The sequence below is a fragment of the Chelonoidis abingdonii genome, chromosome 3, assembly GCF_003597395.2.
Source record: "Chelonoidis abingdonii isolate Lonesome George chromosome 3, CheloAbing_2.0, whole genome shotgun sequence".
NCBI classification, from domain to species: Eukaryota; Metazoa; Chordata; order Testudines; family Testudinidae; genus Chelonoidis; species Chelonoidis abingdonii.
Window position 1 is genome coordinate 197,751,724 of NC_133771.1, and position 24,996 is coordinate 197,776,719.

At 46.4% G+C, this 24,996-nt stretch overlaps 1 protein-coding gene across 1 annotated transcript in view; it reads left to right on the forward strand.

The window, feature by feature from the left end:
- LOC116828081 (activator of 90 kDa heat shock protein ATPase homolog 2-like) overlaps positions 1 to 10,965 on the forward strand; it is a 23,504-nt gene extending 12,539 nt beyond the window's left edge. The window contains exons 3-9 of the mRNA XM_075064432.1: positions 1,324 to 1,409; positions 1,938 to 2,052; positions 2,707 to 2,795; positions 3,844 to 3,966; positions 8,009 to 8,110; positions 10,381 to 10,432; positions 10,747 to 10,965. Of these exons, the coding sequence (XP_074920533.1) occupies positions 1,324 to 1,409; positions 1,938 to 2,052; positions 2,707 to 2,795; positions 3,844 to 3,966; positions 8,009 to 8,110; positions 10,381 to 10,432; positions 10,747 to 10,922 (743 nt within the window). The 3' untranslated portion in view covers positions 10,923 to 10,965. The remainder of the gene's footprint in view (positions 1 to 1,323; positions 1,410 to 1,937; positions 2,053 to 2,706; positions 2,796 to 3,843; positions 3,967 to 8,008; positions 8,111 to 10,380; positions 10,433 to 10,746) is intronic.
- Positions 10,966 to 24,996: the final 14,031 nt, after the last annotated feature.

Sequence of the window (24,996 nt, forward strand, 5' to 3'; positions counted from 1 at the left end):
AGCAGACAGCACACCCTTCTGTTCTGCAGATCAGCTCTAGTTACAGGCCTGTCTATTCTCAGGGTACGTCTTCACTACCGGCCGTATCGGCGAGTAGCAATCGATTTCTCGGGGATCGATATATCATGTCTCATCTAGACGCGATATATCGATCCCCGAACGCACTCCTGTCGACTCCGGAACTCCAACGCGAACGGCGGTAGCAGAGTCGACGGGGAGCTGCAGACGTCGATCCCCTGCCGTGAGGACGGTAGGTAACACGATCTAAGATACTTCAACTTCAGCTACGCTAGTCACGTAGCTGAAGTTGTCTATCTTAGATAGATCCCCTCCCCCAATGTAGACCAGACCTCAGTAAGGAGTGCCCAGTCACGTAGACCTGCCTTTTCCTGGTGACAGTGCGATTCTCCGGTCTGTCCCCTGTTCCCTCTTGTTGCAAGTCCTCTCAATTTCTGTTGTCCCTTGCAATCCTCCACAACCCATCCCGTATCCTTCTGGGGCTCATATTTGGTGTTATCTCCATTGACTCTTCCCCTCTTCCTGCAGGACTAGCTGCTCTTCTCTTCTTCCTTGCCCTCTCACCTTCAGTGACCACCTGCTGTGCCCCTTCTTCATTTTCCAACTCTGTAAACCTGTTCCTGAACTATTTCTCTTTTACTGGCCTGTCTTTTATATAGATATAAATAGCAGTGTAGATGATGAGGCACTGTTAGACAACTAGAGTAAAGACACACCTTAAAGTTCTGGCATATCTCCTACACGGCTCTCTATACACTCCATGGTGCTTCCCACTCCTATTTTCGGCAGCGTAGTGTCCCCCTCCTTGCTGCTGGAGCCTTTCCCTCCCATAGTGAAAGGTTTTGACAGTGGGGAGAGAAAGTGGAAAAGGCTTCAACAGCTCCCCATTGCTGGAGCTTTCCCTCAACACAGGATGCTGCTGGAGCCCATCCCTGCAGCAGGGAAGGGCTATGGCTGGTGCGAGGCAGTGGGGAAAGGCTCTGATCTTTCTTCACTGCCTCCCCCTGCCAGAACTGTTCCCTGCTTTTCCCCGTGGTGTGTAGCTACATATACCCCACACACTACCGCAAGTGTAGACAAGTCCTTACTAGTGTAGTGATTACTACCATAAGTTGCCTTATTGAGGTCAATGGCACTATTTGCCAAGCATGCACTTCTCTCAGAAGTGTTTGCAGGATCAGGCCTTCTATTTTTAAACTGCAGTAAATAGTAGTTCTGCATAAAGCATTTACAAGGGTAAAACTGCTGTCATGGAGAATATAGGTCTTTAGTTATTACATTTAAGAATTCATTCTGTTAATGCAGGTACAATGAAAGAATCTGGTGAGAAACATGAAGGATCTGTTGAAATTCCTAACCTGTCAGAAGAAAATGAGGTGGATGATACAGAGGTAGGTAATAAATACTAACATAGCTGTATAGGGTAGGAATTTTAAAGTAAACTTAATAACTTTAGTTGCCATTAAATTTCCTGTTAACTGAATAATAGGAGAACAACATGACTTAGCTAGTCTGTCTTCAGTATTCTGAAGATAAAAGATGTCAAGAACCAAAACCATTAACCCTATGAGCCCTATGTTGCGTCACTGTCTGTCAGTTTTTAATCTTAAGGCCTCTACTTTGGTGCTAGCCTAATGATATAGTTGATATTGTGGTCTCTAAAGAACTCCTGGGGGAGAAACCCATCTAAACTTCTGGCTAGTTCTTGAGTTATTATGGAGACAAAATTGCTTGTGTTTCCTTTAGAAAAAGTATCCAGGTTTAGCTTAAAGACATGATTAAGTGGGAAAGTTAGCACTTGAAATATCTATTCTGCACCTGTCCTCTGAATAAACCAAAGATAGCATTTTCCAACACTACTTGTTCCCCAAAAATCAAATTGTACAAAGCATCTCTTAGATTTTTATGTTTATTTGTAGATAAGTGTAAGCAAAAAGAAAGGAGATGGAGATGTGCTCAAGGATCTTATGAGAACAGAAGGAACTTCAAAAGTCAGGGAGGCTCTCAGAGATTATCTGAAAGTTCTTAAAACAGGTACATTAAGATCATTTCTTCACACTGTGACTATATGGGCCCATTATGTGAAATCTTGACTATTTGAAGAGATTGATCCATTTTCATCTGAGCTGGTAGAAACTGTTTTTGTATTACTTTAAGAACAAAAGCAAACCCCAGTGCCTTCATTTTCATTATAATATTGCATTAAGGTTTTAATTTCACCAAAGTCAGGATATTCAAAGTTTTATTATTTTTTTCTAGAATGTTTATTTTGCAGTAAAGCCTGGGGGCACTAATCAGGACCAGAACCATATTGTCATAAGTGCTATAAAAACATATGTGAAGGTACAGTCCCTGCCCTAAAGATCTTACAAATTAATTGGCTGAGCAAAGCAAAGCCGTACACTTAACTCAATGGCATTTCTCTGTATCTGTAATGTGGTAACTTCTGAAAACAGAATCCAATCGATTCCAAAATTTCAGGGAATGTTCTAGGCATAAGTGAAAAATCAAAAACTGAAAGCCTGAATTTAGTAGAAATCAGGCTGTTCTCATTTTCAGATCTTTACTAAAATAAGTACGATTCTGAGCAGAGGGGGAAGGGCTTGGCTGTAGTGGGGCCAAGAGGTGTAGTTGGGTGTACAGGTTGGCCTCAAGTTAGAAGGTATTTTTTACTTCCTCTATTTACAGAGTTTACTCTGGGAATGATCCTACCAACCAAAACTTCAGCTGGTCCGGAACCGGTGGTTAAAAAAAAATTGAGCGAGAATAATGTACAGGTATGTTGGCTGTAAGAGTTACTATGTAAGTATCACTGGAAAAGATGGATGTTATTGGCCCCAAACTCTGCCATCATAGATGGAATAGAGAACTTAAGATTTATTCTGTGACTAACAGCAGATATACATAGTGCTGTAATGCGGAGCATTCATCTGTAACAGTAAGTGTTTGGTACGCTTTTAAAATCACCTTTGGGATGGAGGCCGGTAAATTCACCAACATGACTGCTATGACCAGTCTCTGTAGTGCTCAGGTAATGTGGAAATAGAATCATTGTGGGGCCACAGAATCTTCAGACAGTGAAAGGGAGATCAAAGGTGCCCAGTGTTCTGTCAGTAACAATGACAGCTTCAAGAGGGAGAGGCTGAAATTTGTCTGCCTCCCTCATTTCCTCAGTCTAATTCAGGGATCGGCAACCTCTGGCACGCGGCTCGCCAGGGTAAGCACCCTCGCGGGCCGGGCCGGTTTGTTTATCTGCTGTGTCTGCAGGTTCGGCTGATGGCTGCTCCCACTGGCCGTGGTTCGCCGTTCCAGGCAAATGGGAGCTGCGGGAAGTGGCGTGGGCTGAGGGATGTGCTGGCTGCTGCTTCCCGCAGCCCCCATTGGCCTGGAGCAGCAAACCACAGCCAGTGGGAGCCGTGATCGGCCGAACCTGCAGATGCAGCAGATAAACAAACCGACCCGGCCCGCCAGGGTGCTTACCCTGGTGAGCCGCGTGCTAAAGGTTGCCGATCCCTGGTCTAGTTAATTCATTCCACATTCTGTTGCCTGTCACCAAAAGTATGTTAGCGTTGCCTCAGATTTTCCTAGTGCTTTACTACGGTGCTCACTTAATCTAACCCTAATATATGTTGTCATGTAATTAAGGCATATGCACAAGGGAGCAGGCTTAATAATGCCTGGACAGCCTTAAACCTGGCATTCCCTAACTCTTGAGTGGTTGACTTTGCAAACTTAATATTTTTTCTAGTCTAGAGTTTTGGTGTGGAATATATATGTGTTTGCTATTCATATACAGTGGTACTTTATCCTGAGTTTGCGTTACAGGATTCTGTTATACCAGTTTCCTTGGATACAATTGGTGTAAAGATTCCAACAGTAAAGATACTTCTGAAAGAGACGTTTGACTCTCCAGTAGAGGAGCTTTATAGCATCTTCATAACTAAGGAGGTAAGAAGCCTTTGTATTATTATCAGCAGGTAAGTATGCCCAGTGGTCTGTGATGGGATGGGATCTGAGTTACTATAGAGAATTCTTTCCTGGGTGCTGGCTGGTGAGTCTTGCCCACATGCTCAGGGTTTAACTGATCACCATATTTGGGGTCGAGGAAGGAATTTTCCTCCAGGGCAGATTGCAGAGCCCTGGAGGTTTTTCACCTTCCCTGTAGCATGGGGCATGGGTCACTTGCTTGAGGATTCCTGCAGCTTAAGGTTCGAGACCACAATTTGGGGACTTCAAATAACTCAGACGTAGGTTAGGGGTTTTTTATTGAGAGTGGATGGGTGAGATTCTGTGGCCTGCATTGTGCAGTGAGGTCAGACTAGATGACATAATGGTCCCTTCTGACCTTAGTCTATGAAGATAGGATCACGGTTCTCATTGATGTAACTGAAGGGATTGGTGTTCCAGTAAGGAGAAAAGTTTTTTATTTTAAAGTTTAATTATAACTGGTAATGAGAATATTTATATGTAGGGCCTTACCAAATTCATAGCCATGAAAACATGTCATGGACATGTGAAATCTGTGAGCCTTCCATGAAATCTGGTTCTTTTGTGTGCTTTTACCCTATACTGTACAGATTCACAGGGGGAGCAAGCGTTTCTCAATTGAGGGTCCTGACCCAAAGGGAGTTGCGGCGGGTGGGGGTGGTATTCGCACCCTTACTTCTGTGCTGCTCTCAGAAGCCTGGGTGCGCTGTTGCCAGGCCCCAGCTCTGAATGCAGCACCCCACCACAGCCAGCAGAGGTAAGTGACCATACCATACCATGCCACCCTTACTTTCTGTGCTTGCCCTTCAGGCTGGTGCGGTGCTTGCCAGGCCCCAGCTCTGAATTGCAGCACCCCACCAGCAGCAGCACAGATGTAAGGTGACCATACCATTACCATGCACCCTTCCTTCGGCTGCGCCTTCAGAATCTGGGGGCCGGAGAGTGGGGCTGCTGACTGAGGGCCCAGCTCTGCAGCCAGCAGCTCTCGCTTCAAAGCGGAATCCCAGCAGCAGCCACTGCTTTCAACTGCCGCAGCATGAAGGCAGCGCTGCTGCCAAGCAGAAGATAAGAGGTAGGCAGTAACTGCAACATTCCCCGCCCCCTCCCCCGAAGCAAATTATTTATTTGCGGGCGAACGGCCTCTGCACGCTCCCCCCAGCAACTCCTTTTGGGTCAGGACCCCTACAATGTACAACAACGGGAAATTTCGATTTAAAAGCTGAAACATGAAATTTATGATTTTAAAATATGGATGACTGTGACATTGACCAAAATGGACCTTGAATTTGGTAGGGCCCTAATTATGTGTAACTTTCATAGTGCCCAGTGCAACTGACACACTGACTTGTACAGTAAGAGTTGGGAATCTAGTCAAACAGGGACTGAAATACCATCAGCTACTTATTTCTAGTAACTTCAGCTATAGTACCACAACGAAGGGTGTAAGGTGGTCTTGGGTCTCTCCCCGTCTGTCAGGGAGGGAGACCCCACCCCTCACTACAATGCTTCTGGAGTAACTCAGGTCAGGGGGAAATTAGCAGACAGTTAATAGGTCCAAGCCTGCAGTCCAGGATGGGCAGCAATTGAGTCTTTGAGCCCTGGTCCTCAGTCAAGGCGGGGCAGCCAACATATAAGGGCTCTGGCCTGCAGTCAGACACAGCAACACTGAGTCTATAGGTCCAAAGCCCTCAGTCAGGGCAGGGTGGTAGAGAGTCTATATGCTCAGGGCCCTCAATCAGGGCAGAAGAGCGAACAGTTAACAGCTCTGGCCTGGAGTCCAGCAGAGCAACACAGCAGTCTAGGGGGGTCAGCTCTTTGGCAGGGCCGACAGCAAAACCACCTGGCGTCCTAGCTCGGGTGGGCAACAGACCAATGCAGGCCTCTTGGCCTAGAGGTGGGGAAGCTGTCACCCCAGGATTGGAGTGGCACGGGGATGCAGGCCCACCTGACTCCACTGCGTCCCAGCCAAGGGCCCTAACGATGGTGGAGTGGTCTGCCACTGGATCAGCGGGGCAATCTGGCTGCAGCACACTGGCCAGCTTAAAGTAAGTAACAGAGCCAAACCCTATTCAGCTTCCCTGGACGCCTTCCTAGACTCCCATTCAGGGGGTCCCTGGGTCCTCGTTCGTCTCGGTGGGGTAAATGGCTAGTGGCAGCCCCAACAGCACCTCAGTGTCCCCGTGTCTGGCAGCTCCAGCAGTGCCTCCCGGTCTCTGGTGCTGTAGCAGCCTTGTTGGGTCTGAGCTCCAGCAGTGGGGGAGAGAGATGTCCTGCTCCTCTGGCAGCTATCCTCCAGCTGAACTGGAGGGCCTGCCCTTTCTATTTCTGGTTCCTGTCCTGCCCCTCTGCTTCCGGTGGGGCGGTTGTAGGTGTCCTGGGTTGCATGTCTCCCTCTGTCTGTCAGGGAGGGAGACCATGCCCCCTTGCTATAAGGGTTCCACTAGTAATTCTAACTAGCACCCATCAGGGCCGGCTTTAGGCACCTGCGCCTAAGAGGGCCCGGCGCCTTTTTAATTTTTAAATTTTTTTTACATACCCAGCGGCGGTCTGGGTCTTCGACGGCACTTGGGCAGTGGAGGGTCCTTCACTCGCTCCGGGTCTTTGGTGGCATTTCGGCGACGGGCGGTCTGGAGCGAGTGAAGGACCCTCGCTGCCAAAGTGCCGCCGAAGACCCGGACCTCTGCCGGGTATTTGAATTGGGCCCCGCAGTTCCTAAAGCTGGCCCTGAGCACCATTTGCTCCATTAGTGTTGCTGTTACCTTTGAAGGTAAAGAACTATCATGGTGTGTAAAGTGGAGAGCAAAATGGAGATATTTAGTTTATCTGAGTGTGTTTATTTCGCTGAGCTCTGTGTATTGATGTGAAGCTGGCCAGCTAGCAATGGCCAAAGGAAGGGTCTGCTAATTTTGTTGGTCCTGTCAGCAGGCTTTTGATACCATTGCCCATGAGGAATTGATAACTTACTTTCAGATCTTTCCAAACTAGACAGACTGGCCCTTGGTAGTCTTGTTTTTCAATTTCTGAGCATCCCTGGAAGGTGGTTTTGGGCCACCGTTTATCCACCCACAACAGCTCCACTAATAGAGATTGGGAAGTCTTATGCTGCATGTTATTAGTATGCAAGTGAAATGCAGCTCTGTCTCCTTTGCACTCAGCTCACAATAATAATAAATACTCAGCAATAATAAATACTTAATCCTTTATGTAAGCACTTGTAATCCAAAGATCTCAAAGTGCTTTACAAATGTTAAGCATTCTTATCCCCATTTTCCGGATGGAATCCATTAGCTAGTATGTGTACGGATATGATTACATGTACCTCTGTTGCAAGGTTTACTGTGGAGAAGCACTCAAATCGCAAGTTTAGGATGAATCAGTGTCCTCTTAAGAAGCCCTAGAATATATCAGAAGATTTTAGACTGGAATGCCAATACTTCCAAAAATTGTAATTCTCAGGAGAATCAGGGATTAATGTCAGTCTTCTGATATGGGATAGAGAATATAACGTCTTATGACTTTCGACTAATCCTGCTCCATGTGTCTAGACTGCTGCTTCCATCTCATCAGGGCAGAAGGAAGATCAGTCTGCCTGTTTCCTAATCGAAATATAGCTGCAGCCACTTCACTTGCTTTGAACTCTCTACCTGTTTTACCTAATGGCCCCTTCCACATACCCTCATTGATTGCTCCTTTTACCTACCAAATGTGTTTTCAGCACTTTGTAACTTAATCATATTATGATTTTTCTTAGTGAAATCAGTGATATATTGATTTGACTGGAGCACTTTTTAAAGTTCAAGCACATAAAATTGCTTTTCAAGAGCCATCCATTCATCACAGAACCATTGGCATTAGGAATCTCCAGTAGCCCTTTTAGTTCATCCCAGTGTCCTGGAAGGATGCGTTATATCTCACTAAGCTATCCAGAAATCGTAGAAGTTATGTGTTATTGAATAGCTGATTAAATTCTTACACTATGCGTGTTTGCTTTTTGTTTTCCTAGTTGGTGCAGAAATTTTCTAAAAGTTGTGCTGTGATCGAAGCCAAAAGAGGAGGAAAACTTCAAATGTTTGATGGTTGTATTACTGGTGAATATATAGAATTGGTAAGTTGAAACCCTGCAGTTTCAAATCAGATGCCATGTTCTGCCCTTTTGGAGTCTCACACTGGTGACGTTTGGGCCCAGAAGGTTCTTAAATGGCTACTCCACAGGGGAGAATACTGAGTAAAATGTAACCTTGCTTTAGTTTCTCTAATGCAAATTTAGTTCATAAAAAACAAAATATGACCATGTAGAAGATTCCTCACTTTCTCCTTTTCTGGCCCAGATTATCTATCATGTGGGGAAACTCTCACTTGGAACCATGGGAATAGGAAAAGTGCGTGTGGTTGCCTTAGAGTTTTTCTACCACTGTCTTTTTTAATAGAAGAGTTTGGGATTGAGGTTACAGATTAGAGGTAGTACCATTTACCAAACACGTGGATCTCTGGAGAAGCAGATCCCATTCTGTTCAGAGTCAGAAGCTACCACTGTCCCTGGCTATGCTTCCCTACAGCTACATAGAGGGGACGTTGAGGAAGGTAATATAGTGTAGGCCTGTATTTCCACACAACGCTAAGCATATAGCAAAGAGTAGTGCCATGGAGAGCTCTGCTCCACCTTCCTCTTGCCCTAACCACTGAAACCTATGAAGACTCCTTCTACATGAATACCAAAGTATGGGCATCTATACAGTGGAGGGGAAGAAACTGGCATCCTTCTTTTACCTGGAATAAGTAGATCTGCACACAGATGGAGCCTTCTCTGTAAATCAGCCTGGGACAATCGAGGCTTTGATGAGGGAGCATGTCGCAGTGGCACCTCCTCTCTTGTTAGAGATCAGTGGTATCAACCACTCTGAATAATGTCAAAAGTTGTTTCTTAAATAAAAAACCACCTAGGGAAAATGCTCTGTCCTGATATTTTTTAACTTACCATTCAGCTGTGTGTCAGTTCTAGCTTCTAATTCCTTAATTACACTACTCAGGATTTGACTTAAGTAAACTAGTAAACAATTTTTGGAATTAAAATTACTGCAGATTTTAGAGGATTTAGTTCTAGGTATTTCATCTTTTAGGCATGCCTTAGATTTCCTAAAGCTCGGGATCCCCTTTCCCCCAAAAGGTACCGAGAGTGTGCACTGGCTCCAGTTATAATAAAGATGTTGAAACTTGGGAATTCATTGATGAAATGAAAACAACGGGGAGTCCTTGTGGCACCTTAGAGACTAACAAATTTATTTGGGCATAAGCTTTTGTGGGCTAGAACCCACTTCATCAAATGAAATAATTCATTTGATACTGCCAGCAACTAGCTATAAAAAGACACTCCACAGGTTTATGGCTGTAACAATTAAAGAAACTCTTTAGGCAGTATCCCCAGTCAACAATCAAGTTCTACATCGTAGAGACATAGATAACAGTGGTTATGTTAAGTACAAATGGAACTGAACCTACCTGGACTCTAGGGGAAGTTGTGAATAAAAAAAATACCCCTATTTGTAAACCTTGAAGGATGGGCAAACTCCCTGAATGGGAGAATGTACCACTACTCTAAACCAACTGCTGTTACATGTGTTTTCTGGATTAAGCCTCTGCCAGCTTGCTTTCAGTTCCCTATTTCAGCCAGTTGCTGAGAATGCTGAGACGCCACACAATCTAGAACTGATGGAAAGGAGCTCTAGAGCTGTGTGTTGGTACCACAGCTCAGACCAGCTCATCCAGTGGCCTCAAATGTATATTGAGCAAGATGGGTGGCAGAGTAGAGTACTAAAGAGGTGGGTGATCAGTTAGCCCCCCACTTTTTTTCTGCGATTTCTCAGAGGAAAATATAGAATCAATGCAGTAATCCCAGTCACCCATGCTAAGGTCCATATTATCAATGCTGTGGATTAAAGCAGTAGCTATGCGCATGAACAACTGACCTTTGTCCATTGCTAGGAGAAAGTAGGGAAGTGTGCACCCAGTTATGAGTGTCATGATTAGAGCTGGATAAAAACTGGGATTTTCAAGTAAGTGTTTTCCCTTACAGTTTGTCCAACTTCTGCAGGTGGAAAAATTAGAAATTGAAGGGAGAAAGCCCAAAAATTTTGTTTCAGAATTTTGGGAAACAAACTTTTACCAAACCAGCTTTTTCATAGGAAAAAAAAATTAATTTGACAACACTCTGTTTTATGATGGAAAAAGCTTTCACATTGGAAAATCCTTGGCCAGTGCCAGCTAGGATCCTCTTGGAATGAGATGGAGCAGGCCCTCAGATGAAATTCTTGAAAAAAGGTGGTGGTAGTGGGGGATTATTTTTGTCATGATTTTTGTACATCTGTATCTGTCTTACAGTTACCCAGCCAAAGGATTGTCATGAAATGGAGATGCAGGAACTGGCCTCATGGTATGTCGTTTCTCTAACCCCATAGTACTTATGGGTCGGATTTTCACAGGGGTCTAATCCCAGTTTAAATTGGAGCTAAAGTTTGAGAAAGCCCAATACAATGCCTGGTGTTAGTCCCACTGAGGGAAGGAGTTTGTGCTGTCTTTGTTCTTGTAAGGGCAATAAGTACATTTATGTACAAAGTGAAACAGGTGAGTTCATGAAAGATTGAATTTAATTAGTAATACAGTAAAGCAAACTTTTATTAATCAGGTATTTAAAACCAAGTTTACTAATAAACATATTATTGAATATTGTACTGTCTCTTCTTCCAGAACATTATGCAACGGTTGCTTTGAATTTCAAGGATCAGGCCACTCAAACTGAATTACAGTTAGAGTGCAAAGGAGTCCCGGTCTGTCATGAAGACAGTACAAGACAGTGTTGGCAGAAGCAACATTTTGAAGAAATACGTGTTTTACTGCAGCAGCCCAAAGTAAATACTGAATGACGATTGCACTGTAGTTAGTTTTATTAGCGCATTACTTTTATATATAAATTTGTCTCCTTTTTTTGTCCCCACCCCCTGTTTTTTTAGGAAAATTAATTTATTTATGGGGGATGAATAAAGATCTGCTTCTGTGATACTGTATATAATTTAAGTGCTATTTATGGATCTTCAGTGAATGAAATGCCCTCTTCCGTAAGTGAGGTTATATATTTAGAAACCTTCAGTTTGAGAACTGATCACTGTTTTATTATCTAAACTTAAATTTCAGTGTGACTCAGCTGCTATAAACTTCATGGTATTACATCATACTGGCCAGCTCATTTAGCAGGAACTAGCGACTACGTAGGCTAGTCCAGAACAAAGGTGACAAATGGATTGTTTGTAAGAATCCATTCGTGGTGGGTAGAATGTCTGTGTTTAAATGCACTGCTGCTTAAAAGGTGAATTGAAAGTCTTAAAAAAATATCCCAGACATAGTTTGATCCTGTAAGATCAAATGATGAGTGAATTATACAGCCACTTAAAGTAATGCACTTAATCTCAAACCATAGAAAAACAAGCTGCAGGCTTCTTATGTCTTCAAACAGCACAGCTGCACATTTGAAAGACAGTCACCTAAGTCTTTGCTGTAGGTCCTGAGGATTAACCAAATTACAACAACCCTTGTTGACTGGGAGATGCTGTTAATTTGGTCTGTTTTTCTAAACTCCTGTCTGCATCTTCTCTCTGTTAATGGTACCTGTGATGGGAGTTGCTGCTCTGGCAGAGATGCCAGGAAGGCTGTAAGGGAAGTAACTTAATTTTGTATTTCAATAATTTCCATATTTATTTAAAGAGCCATTTTCACTTGGACAGTTTTCCCCTCTTGGAATTCTGAAAATACGTTTTTAACTTGGACCCTTTCAGTTCACCTTAATGAACTATTCCACCCATAGGACTGTAATGAAAGCAAAGCAAATAAAACCCCAACCATTTGACACAAATGTACCATAAGGGTTAACCATGATGGGTTAATAGTGAAGATATAACAATTTAGCAAGAATTGGGCAGAATTCTTAAATACATTGAGTAATTTTGTAAACAATTGGAATAAAAAATAATTTACCTGTGCAATACTTAATTTAAGGCAAAATTGTGACAGAGGTGATTCAGACTGCATTTTAATCAAATGCACAGAATAGCAATCAGTCATATTAATAAAGAAAATTTTACAGTGAGTGTGCGTTGTTTCCTCTAACACATGCTGTTCAATAAACCACTATATGCATATGACACCCCCCCCACACACACAACACCCCCACTTAAAAGATTCTTGAGAGAATCAAGTTTCCTGGCATATAGTTTTATTGTGATAAGACCTTTTCTCTCCCCCCCCCCCAGAGTTCTGCCTGTCTAATAAGTAAGAGTGTGACTCTTCTCTAGCCAAAATAACATTAGGTTCTGAGTGATTTATGTAGCAAATCTGCTCAGTTTACAACTAAAGTGATTGATAGTTTTACTGATTTGCAGCCAGCCACCTGAAGCTGGAATCTGAGAGGCAAGCTGTGGTCCTCCTCGTTCATACACATAGGTGCAGGAACTAGGGCTACTGCTACACCCCTGACTTGAAGTGATTTCCATTACATACAGGGTTTACAGTGTGGTTCAATGGCTCTCAGCACCCCAACTACAGCAGCAGCCCTGTTCATGCATCACCAACAATAAAGTTTCTGCCATTAGACTTTAGGCTTCAATCCCGTTAGCTGATTGAGGGTTGTAGGTGGACCCTCTCCCATCTACACAGAGCACCACTGAAGGAAATAAGGGAGTCACTGTAGGCACGGGGGTCTTTTCTGTAGAGTCTTGTGTGATTTGGGCCCTACAAATACATGAACCAAAAAAGAATTCAGCTCATTCCTAAAGTTGTGTTGGTTCTGCAGTGCTGAGAAGGGTTCAGATAAGTTTTATTTAATAAAGGCAACTGACGAGACTCCAGAGATACAAAGGGAGAAACCTGTAGGCATAAGCAGAGCAGGGGAAAAGGACAGTAGCGTTGTGATGCGAGGAGAAAGTAGAGAACACCACTTTTATTCAACGTGGTAGCTGTGTTAGTCTATCAGCAAAAAGAACGAGGAGTACTTGTGGCCAGGGCTGGCTTTACATCGATTCCCCCAAATCGGGCCCTACGCCAAAGGGGGCCTGACTCCAGGGGTTTTTGGTGGCATTTTGGTGGTGGGGAGGGTCCTTCAGTGCTGCAGAAAACCCGGAGAGGATGACACCCCACCACCGAAGCCCCAGACTGCTGCCGAGTATGCCAGTCAGGCCCTGCGGGTCATAAAGCCAGCCCTGCTTGTGGCACCTTAGAGACTAACAAATTTATTTGGGCATAAACTTTCGTGGGCTGCAGCCCACTTCATCGGATGCATGCAGTATAAAATACCGTAGGAGGATATATATATATATACACACAGCAAACGTGAAAAAATGGGTGTTGTCTTACCAACTCCAATGAAACTAATCAATTAAGGTAGGCTATTATCAGCAGGAGAAAAAGAACTTTTATAGTGCTAATCAGGATGGCCCATTTCAAACAGTGGACAAGAAGGTATGAATAACTCCCTGTCTTTATTCAAGCCTAATTTAATGGTGTCCAGTTTGCAAATTAATTCCCGTTCTGTAGTTTCTTGTTGGAGTCTGTTTTTGTTGAAGAATTGCAACTTTTAGGTTTGTAATTGAGTGACTAAGGCGGTTGAAGTGTTCTCCAACTGGTTTTTGAATGTTATAATTCTTGACGTCTGATTTGTGTCCATTTATTCTTTTGCGAGACTGTCCGGTTTGGCCAGTGTACATGGCAGAGGGGCATTGCTGGCACATGAGGGCATATATCACATTGGTAGATGAATGACCCTCTGATGGTGTGGCTGATGTGATTAGGTCCTATGATGGTGTCCCTTGAATAGATGTGTGGACAGAGTTGGCAACGGGCTTTGTTGCAAGGATTGGCTCCTTGGTTAGTATTTTTGTTGTGTGGTATGTGGTTGCTGGTGAGTATTTTCTTCAGGCTGGGGGGCTGTCTAAGGACTGGCCTGTCTCCCAGAGCATGATGGATCATTTTTCAGGATAGGTTGTAGATCCTTGATGATGCGTTGGAGAGGTGTGTTGGGGGCTGAAGGTGATGGCTAGTGGTGTTCTGTTACTTTCTTTGTTGGGCCTGTCCTGGAGTAGGTGACTTCTGGGTATTCTTCTGGCTCTGTCAATCTGTTTCTTCACATCAGCAGGTGGCTAATGTAGTTTTAAGAATGCTTGATAGAGATCCTGTAGTGTCTGTTTGGAGCAAATGCGGTTGTAACTTGAGAGCTTGGCTGTAGACAATGGATTGTGTGATGTGGTCTGGATGAAAGCTGGAGACTGTACGTTTGTTTACCAGGTTTATAAAATAGAAGCAAGGCTGAATTTAGTTGTTTGGAATGTCCATTGAGAACAACAAAGCAAGCACTGAAAGAGCTTGGGCAATGAAAACCAGAAACTTTTACAAACACATTGCAAACTAAGTTTAAATTAAACCCTTTTATTTGTGTATTAAGTGAAGACATTGCCTAGTGATCTGAACCTTTTTCATATTGCCACAAGATCAGACTCCTGCTGCCAAAATGTTGGCAAATGGTGTGTCCCCTGTGATTAGGATTTTTTAAAGCTTAATTCTAATACATTTTGAACTAGTGCTTAGCAGCAAGCAAGACGTGTGTCCAAAGCTGCCAAAAAGACTTTGGAAAGCACCATAGTAGGGCTTTTAGAGCTACTCAATATGGAAAGACAAGTACAGTAACTCTTTGCTTAATGTAGTTATGTTCCTGAAAAATGCTACTTTAAGCAAAACGATGTTAAGCAAATCCAATTTCCCTGTAAGAATTAATGTAAATAGGGGGGTTAGGTTCTCCAGACAAAAGACATTATATACTTACACAGTATAAGTTTTAAACAATTTAATACTGTACTCACCAGTGATGATTGGTTAAGGCAGGGTCAGGGTGTAGGGGCTTCCACTGTTCCGCCCACTCGGTGCTCCTGCTGGGGAGTGACTTGCCTGCTCTCTGGGTGGAATGCCGAGTGGGCGGGGTAAGCCCCCACGCCCTGACCCCGCTCCCCGACTGAAACGTTGAGCAGGCAGAAAGGGGCAAGCACTCACGCCCCGACCCTGCTCCCCAGCAGGAGTGCTGGGTGGGTGGAGTGGGGCAAGCCCCCATGCCCTGACCCCACTCCCCGGCAGGAACACGGGGCAGGCAGAATGAGACAACCCCCCGCTCCCCGACAGCAGCGCCAGGCAGGCGGAGCGGGGCAAACCAAACAACCTTATAACAGAACATTGTGTGACTTTAAACAAGAATGTTCTCTAAGGGTACGTCTACAGTACGAAATTAGTTCAAAGTTATTTTACTCGAATTTTCAGAATCGAGTTCATACATTTGATGTTAATGTGTCCCTCATAAAGCACGTGAATTCAGCGGAGTGCATCCACAGTACCGAGGCTAGCATCGAATGGCGGACCGTTGCACTGTGGTAGCTATCTCATAGTTTCTGCAGTCTCTGCCACCCATTGGAGTTGTGGGTTAAGCTCCCAGTGCACAATGGGGGAAAAACATTCTTGCAGGTTTTTCTGGGTGTGTGCTGTCACTCGCTCCTCCCTCCGTGAAAGCTACGGCCGCTGCCAGCAGACAGTGCAGCACAGTGCACCACCTGTCTCCTAGTATGTTGAATCCACTTCGAATGTTCTCTCCTCTTTCTATCTCCTCTTTCATCTAACCATTTCCTGCCGTTTCTCGGCCATCGTGAACAGAGCTGCACAGCTTCCGCCACTCTCTCCAGATTGTGCTGGGCTCCCGTGGAAGCTACAGAAGGCAACAATTCCCCGCTGTTACTCGGCCATCAAGAACAGAGCCACGCAGCTTCCGCCACAAACTCTGCTCTCACTGCTTTTTCCATGTTGTCGGTCATGGGCTCCTGTGGCAGTTACAGAGGGCAACAAGTCCCTGCTATTTCTCGCCCAGCGTGAACAGAGCCACACAGACAATCTGGAGAAAGTGTCAGAAGCTGTCCTGGGCTCCCATGGAAGCTACAGAAGACAACCATTTACTGCCTTTTATCGACCATCTTGAACCAAATAGCTCATTTTGCGCTCTTTTTCAAGGATTACCTGTGCAGGCGCTATTATGCGGCAAACATAGAGCCTGCTCAGATCTGTGCTGCAGTTTTGACCGTTGTAAATACCTTGTGCATTATCCAGCAGTATGTTCAGTACCTGCAAAACCACACGAGAAGCGACGAGAGTGCAATTACTATACTGATGAGGATATGGACACAGATGTTCCTAGATGCATGGCATGTGGTGATTGGGAGAGCATGGTGGCATTGGGCCAGGTCATGCTGTGGAACGCCAATTCTGGGCCCAGGAAACAAGCACAGACTGGTGGGATCGCATAGTGTTGCAGGTCTGGGATGACTCCCAGTGGCTGCAGAACTTTCGTATGCGTAGGACTGCTTTCATGGAACTTTGTGACTGCTGGCCCCTGCCCTGAAGCACAAAGCCACCAAAATGAGAGCAGCCCTCACCATGGAGAAGCGAGTGTCCATAGCACTATGGAAGCTTGCAACGCCCGACAGCTACCAGTCAGGCAGGAATCAGTTTGGAGTGGGCAAATCTACTGTAGAGGCTGCTGTGCTGTAAGTCGCCAACGCAATCATTGAGCAGTTGCTATCAAGGGTAGTGACTTTGGGAAATGTGCAGACCACTGTGGATGGCTTTAATGTGCTGGGGTTCCCTAACTGCAGTGGGGTGATAGAGGGAACGCGTATCCCCATCTTGGTCCCGGCACACTGTGGTGGCGAGTACATAAACAGCAAGGGGTACTTTTCCATGGTCCTGCAAGCACGGGTGGATCACAAGGGACATTTCATCGACATCAACGTGGGATGGCCAGGAAAGGTGCATGATGCTCGCATCTTCAGGAACTCTGGTCTGTTTGAACAGCTGCAGGAAGGGACTTACTTCCCAGCACTGGGAACTTCTTTGAGTGTTGGCTCTCAAACCCAGTGGTAAACTGAGGGATGTACTTCATGCCATCACAATATATATTGACTAACCTACATTTTTCTTTTATATAAACTATGAAGTCCCACTGATTAAGTCACTGATACCATTTCTAGTATTTATTAATTCAGTTTAAAGGCCAACCTTCTTTTAATCGTGTGCCTATATAAGGCCCAAAGGAAAAGGGAATAATTTACTCTTTTTGGATCAATTTCAATGGGATCAGGAGCAGGTATTAATGAAACTTTCCATGTGATGTGGTATATACAAGGTGCTTTGCCAATTGGAGGGAACCCAGGCCTTCTCTAACATGTCCTAAAGCGTTACCTGGGTAATTACTGAATGGTTTATGAATGCTCCAAAAGCCATTGAAATCAGTGGGAGATAGTCACCTAAATACTTTTGAGGATCTGGGTTGTCATAACTAAGGCTGCAAGTTTGTCCATGGATTCCATGACCTCCGTGACTTCTGCAGCAACCGGGGCCTGGCTCAGGGGCAGCTCAGGCAACCCCTGCACCAGGAGCTCCGGCCGCTGCTCGGGCACTCTCAGGTCCCTGTGCCCTCCCCCCCAGCAGCACAGTTTGGGTGTGGGAAAGGGCAGGGGGTTGGGACATGGGACAGGGAGAGGCAGGTTCTGGGGGGTGCTTACCTGTGGGGCTCCCTGGCAGCAGTGACATCCCCCAAGCTCAGCTGCTAGGCAGAGGTGTGGGCTGGCTGTTCTGTGTGCTGCCCCCGCCCAGATCATTGGCTTCACAGCTCCCATTGGCCGGGAATTGAACTGGGTCTCCCAGGTGAGTGTTCTAACCACTGGGATAAAAGTTATAAGGTGGGACCCCACCTCGTCTTGGTTTGTGTGGAGTGAGGCAAGCACTTAACTCATTCTCCCAGGAACACCACCATCACCGCTACCTCCTTCTGGTTTGTATGGAAGAGGGAGGCACAAAACCCATTCTCACAAGAAACTAATTAGGTGCCGAAGCCACTTGACTCCAGGATAGTGATTGTGGACCACTAACAGAGATGGGCATCTCTCTGCAGTCCAGATTTGGGCACCTAACTCTGTGAGGGAAAGGGGGGGCAGTAAAGACACAACCCTCTTTTTGGTGTCTCCTATCGACTGGCTGAGGCAGCTCTCTGCCTACCATAATGGCTTTTGTGGATCCCATTCTAAGACACCTATCTCTCCCCAGGCATTGTCTGGGGAGCTCAGGCACCCAATTCAGGCTTTGGATCAGTGTTCCTGTGAGTTTTCTAGGGGTCTAAATGTTAGGCATTGCAACGCTGAGTGTCTCAAAGCCTAAGTCCCTTTGTGATAGAATGGGGAAGGGGAGAATGATGATGATGGACAGTAACTTGCAGTCAGAATGAGGGACTTCAGAGATAGGTGGATCAGAAAGACAACAGTGTTTGCAAAAGACCCAAGCCAGGAAAGTGAATGAGGTGATGAGTAGGGGAGTCAGTCCAAAAATGGAGACTAAATGGGCCACTTGAATGAGGAGAACCAAGAATCAGATGGGTCAACGTGGAAATTGAAATCTCCTATCATGAGGATAAGGCAGTGCAATGAGAGAGATCATATCAGGTTAAAAGGAGGATGAGTTGCAAGGAGAATGAAGTAGTAGAGTGAGATGGGAATGGACCTCAAAGAAGGCACAGATGGAAGAATGGAAAATTTCTTACCTGATAACTTCCTTTTTGCTAGCAGCATCTCCCATAATTTGGATACGTCTAGGTTATTCCCCTCCTGTCTCCAGCTTCCGGAGTGGGTTCAAAGCTGCAACACAGCCTGTGCTAGTCATACCCCTTTCTCCTGTTTGCTGCCAGATGATTCATTCCAAAACTGTAAAAACTCTTAGACAATGATTAGCAACAATAACTTCAGTGCCAACTAATTAACTATGTACAGTAGATCACTCCCTGTGCAGCAACTATCCAAATAAATTGCTGACCCAGGCTGTAAAGCTACCCCGGTTGGGCAGAATTGTGGGAGATGTTGCTAGCAGAAAGGAAATTATCAGGCAAGAACTTTTCCATTCTGCAGCCTACGGTCTCCCACAATTCTGATACATATGGGAAGTAGCGAACTGTAAACCGGAGCAGGAAGGGATACAAAAGTGAACATAAACAGGGAAGACCTCCCTTTCTGAATTCATCAAATGGCAGGGTTATTCTGAACCATCACCATCCGCAGCATCTTCTTGTTAAACGAGGCTTCTGTTAAATCAGCAAGTCCACTTTATAGTGTCTGACAGAGATGTAAGCCGGTGAATATGTGGCGGCTTGGCAGATCTCTGTGGTGGAAGCGCATGCTCTTTCAGCTCACGAGGTTGTGGTGGATCTTGAAGAATGCAACTTGATTCCTTCTGGAACAGGTGCACCAGATGGCTTTTATGCCTCAACAACATGTAGTATATACATGAAGGATGGGCATCACCTAAACCAAAATGGAACCAGATTGTTGACACTTAAAAAGAAAAAGGTGAGTTTTTAAACTAAGGGCTGGGGGAAAGCTGACAGGTGCGGAGGAGTACATGGTTTGGACAGAGACATCCCTTAAGGCAGGATCTATTAATGGAGATTCTCTATGTCCTAGAAAAGAGGAGAGGATGGAAGATGATAAAATATGGGTAGGATCTGATGAGAAATGGTCAAATGAAAAAGAGTCCTATTCAACTACTTCATGTAATGGCAGACAGCTAAAAAGTGACAAGTTTTTGAAGTGCTTATATACAAATGGTAGAAGTCTAAATAATAAGATGGGTAAATTAGAGTGCCTCATATTAAATGAGAATACTGATATAATGGGCATAACAGAAGCTTGGTGGAATAAGGATAATCAATGGGACACAGTAATACCAGAGTACAAAATATATTAGAAGGACAGAACAGTTTGTGCTGGTGGGAAAGTGGCACTATATGTGAAAGAAGACATAGAACCAAATGGAGTAAAAATCTTAAATGAACCAAACTGTACCACAGAATCTCTATGGATAGTCATTCCATGCTCTAAGAAGAATATAGCAGTAGTGAAATATTACCAACCACCTAACCAGGATGGTGACACTGACTCCCATGCTCAGGGAGATTAGAGAGGCTATAAAAATAAAAAAAACTCAACAACAATGGAGGATTTCAACTATCCCCATATTGACTGGGTACATGTCACCTCAGGACGGTGCTTCTTGGGGCAGCTAGTCCTGGAACCCACAAGAGGAGAGAGAATTCTTGATTTAGTCCTAAATGGAGCACAGCATGTGGTTCAAGAGGTAAATATAGCTGGACTGCTTGGTAATAGGGACGACAATATAATTAAATTTAACATCCCTGTGGTGGGCAAAACACCACAGCTCCCCAAAACGGTAGCATTTAATTTCAGAAAGGGGAACTACACAAAAATGAGGAAGTTACTTAAACAGAAATTAAAAGGTACAGCGCCAAAAGTGAAATCCCTACAAGCTGCATGGAAACTTTTAAAAGATACTATAATAGAGGCTCATCTTAAATGTATACCCCAAATTAAAAAACATAGTAAGACTCAAAAAAGTGTCACCGTGGCTAAACAACAAACAAAAAGAAACTGAGAGACAAAAAGGCATCCTTTAAAATGTGGAATTTAAATCCTAGTGAGGAAAATAGAAAGGAGCATCAACTCTGGCAAATGAAATGTAAAAATATAATTAGGAAGGCAAACAAAAAAAAAAAGAATTTGAAGAACAGCTAGCTAAGGACACTAAAAGTAATAGGCCAAAAAAAAAAAAAAAAAAAAAAACATCAGAAGCAGGAAGCCTGCTATGCAACCAGTGGCGCCACTGGAGATGATCAAGATGCTAAAGGAGACTCAAGGATATAGGCCATTGCAGAGAAACTAAATGAATTTAGGACTATGAACACTCACACACATTGACAAAACGCAAAGAAGGTACAATGTGGTATTTCTAAGGACAGATACAGCACCCCAGGTTTAAGAATCTGAAGTCCCTTCCAAAATAAACGGTTACTCACCTTTGTAACTGTTGTTCTTCGAGATGTATTGCTCATATCCATTCCAGTAGTGTTACGTGCCGTGCATGCATGCTCGTCGGAAGACTTTTACCCTAGCAACTCGGCGGGCCGGCAGGTCGCCCCCTAGAGTGGCGCCGCCATGGCGCCGGATATATACCCCTGCCGGCCATCCGCTCTCAGTTCCTTCTTGCCGGCTACTCCGACAGTGGGGAAGGAGGGCGGGTGTGGAATGGATATGAGCAACACATCTCGAAGAACAACAGTTACAAAGGTGAGTAACCTCTTTCTTCTTCGATGATTGCTCATATCCATTCCAGTAGGTTTCCAAGCCTTACTAGGCGGTGGGGTCAGAGTGAGATGTCGCAGCGTGTAGCACAGCGGAGCCGAAGGCCGCGTCATCTCTGGACTGCTGGACCAGGGCATAATGGAAGCAAAGGTATGGACGGAGGACCAGGTCGCTGCCCTACAGATTTCCTGGATGGGTAGTGGGCAAGAAGCGCCGATGAGGCTTGAGCCCTGGTAGAGTGCGCAGTCACGTGGGCCTGGAGGGATATGAGCCAAGTCATAACAGGCCCGGATACAGGACGTCATCACGAGGAAGATCCTCGAGATGAGACAGGCAACCCTTGACCGTTCAACTATTGGCAACGAAAAGTTGGGGGGATTTGCGGAACGGCTTGTTCGCTCTATATAAAAGGCGAGTCGCCTACGAATCTAAAGGTGCAGCTGCTGCTCCCTGCTGAACGAATGGGGTTTTGGAAGAAGAGGTAGAAAGATTCCTGGTTATGTGAAAGGCTGAGATACCTGGGGAAAGGCTGGGTCGGTCAGCTGAACCTTGTCCCGGTGGAATACGGTATACGGGGCTCCACCATGAAAGCCCGGAGTTCCGACACCCGTCTTCGGAGGTGATGGCTACCAGAAGCAGTCTTCAGGAGAGATAGAGAAGGAGCACGTAGCCAACGTTCAAACGGGGGATATGAGTCAGGCCAAACAGGTTCAGGTCCCAGGAGGGGCGGGGGTGGCGAATCTGGAGGTAAAGACGCTCAGATCCTTAAGGAACCTAGTCACCATTGGGTGAGAAAAGACGGAGCGGCCATCGTTCCCGGTGGAGGTGGAGATGGCCGCCAAATGAACCCGGAGAGAGGACACGCCAGACTTGCTGCTTGAGGGACAGAGGTAATCAAGGATATTAGAGATGGAGACCTCGGTGGGGAGGAAGTGCCGTTCCATGGTCCAGCACGCAAAACGGCTTCCACTTGGTGAGTACATTGCCCTCATAGAAGGCTTCCTGCTTCCAGGAGCACCTGCGCACCGGGGTGAGCAACGCATTTCAGACCGGGTCAGTCATTCAGGAGCCACACTGTGAGGTGCAGCGACTGAAGGTCTGGGTGACGGACCTGCCGTGGTCCTGATGTGATCAGGTCCAGGTGAAGAGGCAGGGACAGGGTCGGCCACAGACAGGTCCAGCAACATGGAGAACCATGCTGCCGGGGCACGCTGGAGCAATCAGGATCAAGCGGGCCTGTCCCTGCACACCTTCAGAAGACCTTGTGGACTAGCGGAAAGGTGGAATGTGTAGAACAGATGCGTCGCCATGGATAAGGAGGCGTCCGCAACGAACCCGTTCGAGACCTTGAAAAGAGCAAACATCGGGATTTCTGTTCCCGGGAACGCGAAGATGTCCATCCGGGGACATCCCCACTTCCAGAAGAGCGCAAGAGCGACATCCAGGCAAAAGGGACACTCTGGAAAGAAAGGATCTGCTAGCCGATCCGTCAGCGTGTTCTGACCCCGGGAAAAGGATGCGATCAGGTGAATGAGAGTGGGCTATGCAGAAGTCCCAAAGCCTCAAGGCCTCCCACACAGAGGAGGAGACCTTGTGCGCCCTGCTGTTTATATAATACATAGTCGTTGTGTTGCCGGTGAATACCGAACACAGCGGCCTTGGAGCTGTTGATGGAATGTTTGACAAGCAAGGCGGACGCCCTCACTCCCGCACGTTGATGTCATGGAGGCTAGCTCGTGAGGAGACCAAGCAGCCTTGGTCGCAGGGTCCCGAGATGGGCCCCCCATCCCAGGTCTGATGCAGTCCGTTTCATTCGGACCACCGAGGGCTGAAGCGATGGAATGGGAGCCCCACGCACACCACAGACTGCTCAGCCCAATGTAGAGGATGTAGGCGTCCTGAGAGAACTGTCGACAATCGTATCCAAGGACGCCTGGCTGGACTTTGAGCGAGCGAATGAGCACAGACTGGAGGGGCCGGTAGGGCGTGCTAACCCGTGACAAACGTGCAGGCCGCCATGTGGCCCAAGAGAGCAGGCAAGCGTATTGGGTCAAAGCTGCCTTCCAACCCGTCGGATTGACTGCCGTCAAGCCTGGACTCGCACATGAGGTAAGAACGGCTCTGGCAGAGTGGAGTCCAGAATGACGACGATAAAACTTCTATCCTCTGATGGGGTAGAGTTGACTTCTTCGCATTTAGCAGCAGGCCTAGCTTACGAAAAGTCTCCTGACATGTGGACGTGTGTGAGGACTTGTCCTCTGGATCCCCGGATAGCCGTCGTTCGAGGTATGGAAATACATGTACTCGCGACTGCGCGAAGCGGGCAGACGCTACAGCCATACACTGGTGAACCACACTCGGGGCCGCCAGAGAGCGCAAACTGGGGAGGCCGCGATTATATGACGGCTGTTGATGACGGAATCGAGGAACCTCCTGATGGGGCGGATGTATATGGGAGTAGGCGTCCTGCATATGCGAGGGAAGACTGGAGAATTCTCTACCATCTCCGGGATCCAGGGATGGGATAAGGTCCCCAAGGATACCATACGGAACCTTCAAGTTACCCAGGTATCTTGTTGAGCTCCGCATGTCGATGATAGGCCTGAGGCCTCCCTTGGCCTTGGGGATCAGAAAATATCGGGAATAGAACCCCTTGCCTCGCTCGCTCTCTGGAACCTCCTCTATGGCTCCTTTGGCGAGGAGCGTTTGCACCTCCTAGAGGAGGAGTTGCTTGTGAGAGGGGTCCCCGAAGAGGGATGAGGGAGGGCGGCGGGAGGGCAGGTATGAAACAAATTGCAGATGGTATCCAAGTTCCAACGTGCGTAAGACCCAGCGGTCCGATGTTAGCCGGGACCAGGCCGTGAGGAAGAACGAAAGACGGTTGGAAAAGGGAGGAGATGGATCCGTGGGAGGAACTGGTACGGCGCCCTCAGGCGCACCTTCAAAATGAAGGTTTCGGGCCGGAGGAAGGCTTGGAGCAGCTCTGGTTCTGTCCTCCCTGATTGCCCAATTGTCTACGCCGGCCATTTCTATTCCGCGGCCTGGCGAAGTCTTGCCTTTGCCTGGGCTGGGGGTAGGGCCGGTGTTGTTGCTGAGGCCTGAAGGGTCTGCGCTGAATGACAGGTGTATGCATCCCCAACGAACGCATAATGACCCTATTGTCTTTTAGGCTTTGCAGCCGAGGGTCAGTCTTGTCAGAGAACAGGCCCTGGCCCTCAAACGGAAGGTCCCGGATGGTATATTGGAGCTCCGGAGGAAGGCCAGAGACCTGTAGCCAGGAAATACGGTGCATAGTAACGCCAGAAGCTAGAGTCCTGGCGGCCGAATCTGCGGCGTCCAAAGCTGCCTGCAGGGAAGTTCTCGTGACCTTCTTGCCCTCGTCAAGGATTGCAGAGAACTCCTGACGCGCATCCTGCGGAAGCAGCACTTTAAATTTGTCCACTGCCGCCCAGGTGTTATAGGTGTAACGGCTAAGTAGAGCCTGCTGGTTGGACACCCGCAGCTGGAGGGCGCCCACAGAACAGACCTTCCGGCCGAGCAGGTCCATGCGCCTCGCCTCTTTAGACTTGGGGTCCGGGGCCTGCTGACCATGGCGTTCCCTCTCGTTCACAGACTGGACGACGAGGGAACATGGGGGCGGGTGAACATACAGATATTCGTAGCCCTTCGAGGGCACCATGTACTTGCGCTCCACTCCACGAGCAGCGGGGGGAACGGATGC